The following is a 5,120-nucleotide window of genomic DNA, read 5'->3' as shown; positions in this document are numbered from 1 at the left end:
TGTGTGTCACAACATTTTCAACCATCACCAAATATGCATTCAATTGTTGGCCAAGGAGAGGCAGAGACACAGACTTGACTTTTCTGTTGTCTTTTTCCCTTTTCAAATTGTCACCGTGTTGTTCTTTCAAAACGATATCCGAGTTGTGTTAATATTTAATTGTAAAAATATTAACACAACTCTTAAAACGACGTCGTTTCGAAGGGACAATACAGGACAGTAGAGAAGTTAATTTCTGGTGAGATCCCTTTACTAATGGACTGGAGCAGCAACAATGTGAACGCTACTCATGTTCCTACTATTAATGGTGTTCTTCATTTTTTCAACTTAAACCTCATAGTTGACATGGTATAACAGCAACCATGTGAACGCAACTCAGGTTGTGGCCCAACTTTTTAGCAACAGCGATAACATGGTATAACAGAGAAATGTTCTTCCTTTCTTTGACTTAAACCTCATAGTTCACAAGAGGTGAGGGCTTATTTGGAGTTTCCATTACTGATTACACCAATATAAAAACTTATTGTAAACTATGAGATTTTTAACTTATTTGGAATTTTTAGACTTATTCATTATATCAGTTTTTAACTTATAAAATAACTATTATGTTTTTAGTCCTATAAAAAAAATTGACCATTTTTAGTCTCATAACATAACTCTTTTTTTTATTCATCAATGTTAGTTCTTGAAAGAGACTAAAAATAGACAAAAATTAACCCTAATGAGAGACTAATATTGATGAATAAAAAAATAAAAAATAGTAAAAAAATTTATAGGAATTAAAATCAGATATCTAAAATTTTAGACGAACTAAAAAATTAATCAAAAAATTTCGACCAAGGTCTATGTGGTTTCTTTTTCCCGGCTTTCCCTGGTAATTGGTACAGTCCTACAAAGTACAATGTACAAACATTGATGTTTTAAGCCTAAGTACAATTTCTTCCAATGGCATGGCATGGCATAGAATAGAATAGAAAACGTACAACGGCCTATAGGACAGGAAACGTAACAACTTATAGGCTCTTTTAGGGCTGAAAAAACAAACAAGGTTTTATTTTTGTTTTTATGTTATTAAATTGCTTGTTACTTACTAGCTAATAATAGCTTTATTGAAGCACTTTGCAAACCCAACCTCTGAGGGTGCGTAAGGGGGAACCAATTTGTTTTCAAATCTTGCAATTTCAGTTGGATTAAATTTTGAGGGTTTGAACATTTGTCTAGGACCCCATTCAATTCAAGCTTCGGCAGGTACTTATATGTGTTGCGTTCTTATATATGGTTACAAGTTATTTATATTAATTGGTTCCTCTCCTTATATAATTGTTGCAATGCCATAACGTTTTCGTCTTTCTTTGCTTAGGATTTTGTATTAATTTTTCATGAATGTGATTCTATTAAGCTAGCTGAATATATTGATTTTGAATTTGGCCAAGCAAGTTGTTGCATTGCATGTAACCATGTTTAGAATTTGGAATATAGACATTAAGAATTGTTTCTCCATGAATCACACATTTCTACATGTGCCGTGAATCATGGACACGGAATAAATAATCAAAGGCCAGAAAAGAAATAATAACATAACGTGTTGGAGTCTATGATGTTTCATGTTATGAAAATCTGCATCGGAGTCTATGATGTTTCATGTTATGAAAATCTGCATCACATGCATTTGAATCAATGTGGGGACTAGTCCTACATAATTTTGTTTTATTGTAGACCAAGTAATAACATCATTTTCAGATGCATGGTATGGTTGATTAATTGGAAAAGGTAGGTATATTTCCTCTTCAGAAAACTTTTGACAAATTCAAATACTTTGCTAGTTTTGATTGGTCACTGGTGTTAATCATAATAAACCCTGAAGTTTAAACAAATCAAGAGTGATTTGTTTTCTTCTTTTACGAATCACCTCTTTTTTTTTTCCAATTCACAAGCAATCCAACAAGGTTTGTTTCTCTAGCTAAAATAATTAATTATGTTTGGATTTCATACTCATTTTTCTGTTTTGACTTGTGTACACTAATATGTTGTTTAATACTCTATAATGTTTACTTTCAAATGCAGCTAGTTGAGGAGAAAAGTTGTCAACTCTTGACAACTAAACTTCCTCACAGAACATTTGTTTTCCAGGTAAGCCAGATGCTCAATAAACCAAAACTCTTAATATTTGGTGAACTATTGTACTGTATTTAATCATTACAATGTGTTTGTGTTACCTGTATCTTGTTGTTAACTATCATGTCATATTATACAGTTTTGGTATTATAATATAGATAATATAAATTTACAGTATTTTTCTTTTTTGTTGAAGGTGATTATAAGTTAGTATTTTAATCTTTTTAATTGCAGTTTCATATGTCATGAATCACGCTATGCATGTTTTATTTAATTGAAACTTAATAGACAAGGGAAATAGAGCAAGCAAAGAGATACCCAAAAACAAAGACATTGACAGATTCTTTATAAACCAGGAAAACAAGCAATGTGACAAAAAAGAGAGAACAATTAATAAGAAAAATAAAAGATTGGACAAAAAAACAAAATGGTGAGTCTATGAAGAAATCAAATTCTAAACAGTTTTATCTTAGACCTCGTCCATCAAATCACACAAGAAATACATCATGAAACCTTAAATGATGTTAGGATATTGGACAATGAGAGTAGATTCTTGAAATTAGAGCTTGCTTTAAACTTTCCCAAAATATATATGAAAAGGACGGATGCATTATCCTCTGTTTCAGAGAAACTAAGAATGTGAATATTGAAAATGGAAAATTTGGTGAGCATGCATAATGTTTAGTTATTATTCTGAATTTGAACATAGATATCTCATCTGATATACTCTTGCTTCGTTTTTTTGTTTTTTTTTTTGTTATTCCTCTATGTATTATGTGTATGAGGCTGAGCTCTGGCGCAACAGTAAATTTGTGCCTTGTGACTGGTTGGTCATGGGTTCAAATTTAAAAACAGTCTCTTTGCATATGTAAGAAAAACACCGAGTAATGAGCGCAATAATCTTTCCCCGTACCTTTGCATGGTAATAAGGAATCTTTTGGCATCCGGGTAGGTTAGTTTTTAATGTCTATGTATACATATGGATAGATAAATAGATCGATACAAGAGTTTCTCAATTCACATTTGAGGCATAAATGATGGTTCTTTTGAAGTTTCATTCCATGCACTTGAAACTATATTAAAAGTCCAAAAAAATATAATTGATATCCAATTTTTTGCATGATGGTGTAGATCCACACTAGGCACAATGAAGAAGGGATCTGGCTGCAAAGGAAGCATTGTGTGCCTGATGGTAACATTATGTGTAGTGATTGCACTTGTATTGCTAGGAGTGATCTTAGCAATGACAGTGTTCAAACCTAGGCACCCTATTACCAATGTGGATTCCGTAAGGCTTCAAAACATGAGCTTGGACATGGACATATTTAGCATGAGTGTAAATGTGAACTTGACATTGGAAGTGGATGTTTCTGTTAACAACCCTAATAAGCTTGGATTCAATTACTACAATAGCTATGCTCAACTCAATTATAGAGGACAGTTGATTGGGGAAGCCCCTATACCCAATGGACACATATTAGCTGAGGAGATTAAGGGACTCAACTCGACACTAACTGTTATGGCTGACCGTTTGGTCTCAAATTCTGAGGTCACCAAGGATGTTGCATTGGGTTTATTGCCCCTCAACAGCTTGGTGAGAATTTTTGGCCAAGTCAACGTTTTAGGGTTTATCAAATTCTATGTGGCTTCCACCTCATCTTGTGATTTCACCCTCAATCTTTCCAATAGAACAATAGTGGACAATAAGTGCCAAGAGAAGACAAAGATTTCGGGTTGATTTCTATGTTAGGGTTGGAGAAGAGAGAAGATTCAAAGAAAAGAAAAGTAACAAGGAAGGAGAGCCTGTTATGTAGTCTTTCAACATCATTTCTTGTTTTTTCTAAAGTTCTCTCAATTTGGAGGATTTTAAACATCCAAAGAAGGAAACATGCAAGTAGCTATCCCCTCATGTGAATCATCTTTCGTTACCCTTCATTTTCTTTTATCTATTTTTCCTCAACTTCCACATGTGTGATAAAATATTAATATGTATTTATTTGTTTATTTTATTTTTAAAATCCAACAATGTTGGGGAAAAATTTATATAAAAATATTGTAAATAAAATATTAATAATTCATATAATTCAATATATATATATATATAATGATCTTTAATAGATAAAAATTAATATATTTTATTATTTAAATTACATATTATTATATGCACGTGAACATGATCAGTGAACTAACTTAATTAACTTAATTGTTCATTTTTAATGGTTAACAATATCTTAAAGTGTCAATAAAAAATTCTCAAAAATAAATATAATAGTTTATTTTGGCCTTAAATTATAATAAAAATTGATAAGTAAATATTTATTATATTTTAATCCTAGAAGTCTAATATTTTAGAGTACTAATTGAATGAACAATAGATATGATTAAATATTTATAAAATTAATGATTAGTTAAAAAAGAATCAATCAACTCTTGATCATAAGTTTGAGTTTTATAATAAAATTAAAATATTGATCAGACAATTGAATGAAAAAATAAAAGAATTTCTCAATTTATTATTGCTATTCTGTTGAAAATGATTGCATCACTACTAAAAGTCATTGATTTCATATTTAAAAGTAGTATTGCAACTTGGCAAGCCGACTTGGATACAATTTTTTAGGTGCCGATTTAGATATATATATTTAGGTACTTTTAATATTATTCTCTGATTAAAATTGGGATTTTTCTATAATACTACAAAAAGATTACATTACTATAACTTTTGACTGAAGAGCAGTACTAGTACTAAAAATACCCGAATATTACATGTATCTAGATTTTGTCTTCAAGTTTGAATCTCATATGCATGGAATTAAAAGAGACTCGTATTGTCAGTTGGGACACGCAACGGCATACCGCGCATTAAGTAGAGTCTGCATACTAGTAATTAATACTATACATTAAACCATTGGACCCCCACAACTTCCAACTACCTTAGGATAATTAATTAGTACATGATTATTATGGTTGGCACTCCTATTCCTATATAGGCCCTTCATAGCCAT

General features: G+C 31.1%; 1 protein-coding gene across 1 annotated transcript; it reads left to right on the top strand.

The window, feature by feature from the left end:
- The first annotated feature begins 1,152 nt into the window (after positions 1-1,152).
- Positions 1,153-4,024, top strand: LOC114395088. Its single transcript, XM_028356787.1, has 3 exons — positions 1,153-1,248; positions 2,065-2,130; positions 3,247-4,024. The coding sequence occupies exon 3, from the start codon at positions 3,263-3,265 to the stop codon at positions 3,851-3,853; it is 591 nt and encodes a 196-aa protein (XP_028212588.1). The 5' UTR covers positions 1,153-1,248; positions 2,065-2,130; positions 3,247-3,262; the 3' UTR covers positions 3,854-4,024.
- Positions 4,025-5,120: the final 1,096 nt, after the last annotated feature.

This window comes from Glycine soja, chromosome 18 (genome assembly GCF_004193775.1).
Source record: "Glycine soja cultivar W05 chromosome 18, ASM419377v2, whole genome shotgun sequence".
Lineage (NCBI taxonomy): Eukaryota > Viridiplantae > Streptophyta > Magnoliopsida > Fabales > Fabaceae > Glycine > Glycine soja.
This window is presented reverse-complemented; position numbering and strand designations above follow the sequence as displayed.

Coding starts and splice junctions, on each gene's coding strand:
- LOC114395088 (XM_028356787.1), top strand. CDS start 3,263: ATGAAGAAGGGATCTGGCTGCAAAGGAAGCATTGTGTGCCTGATGGTA.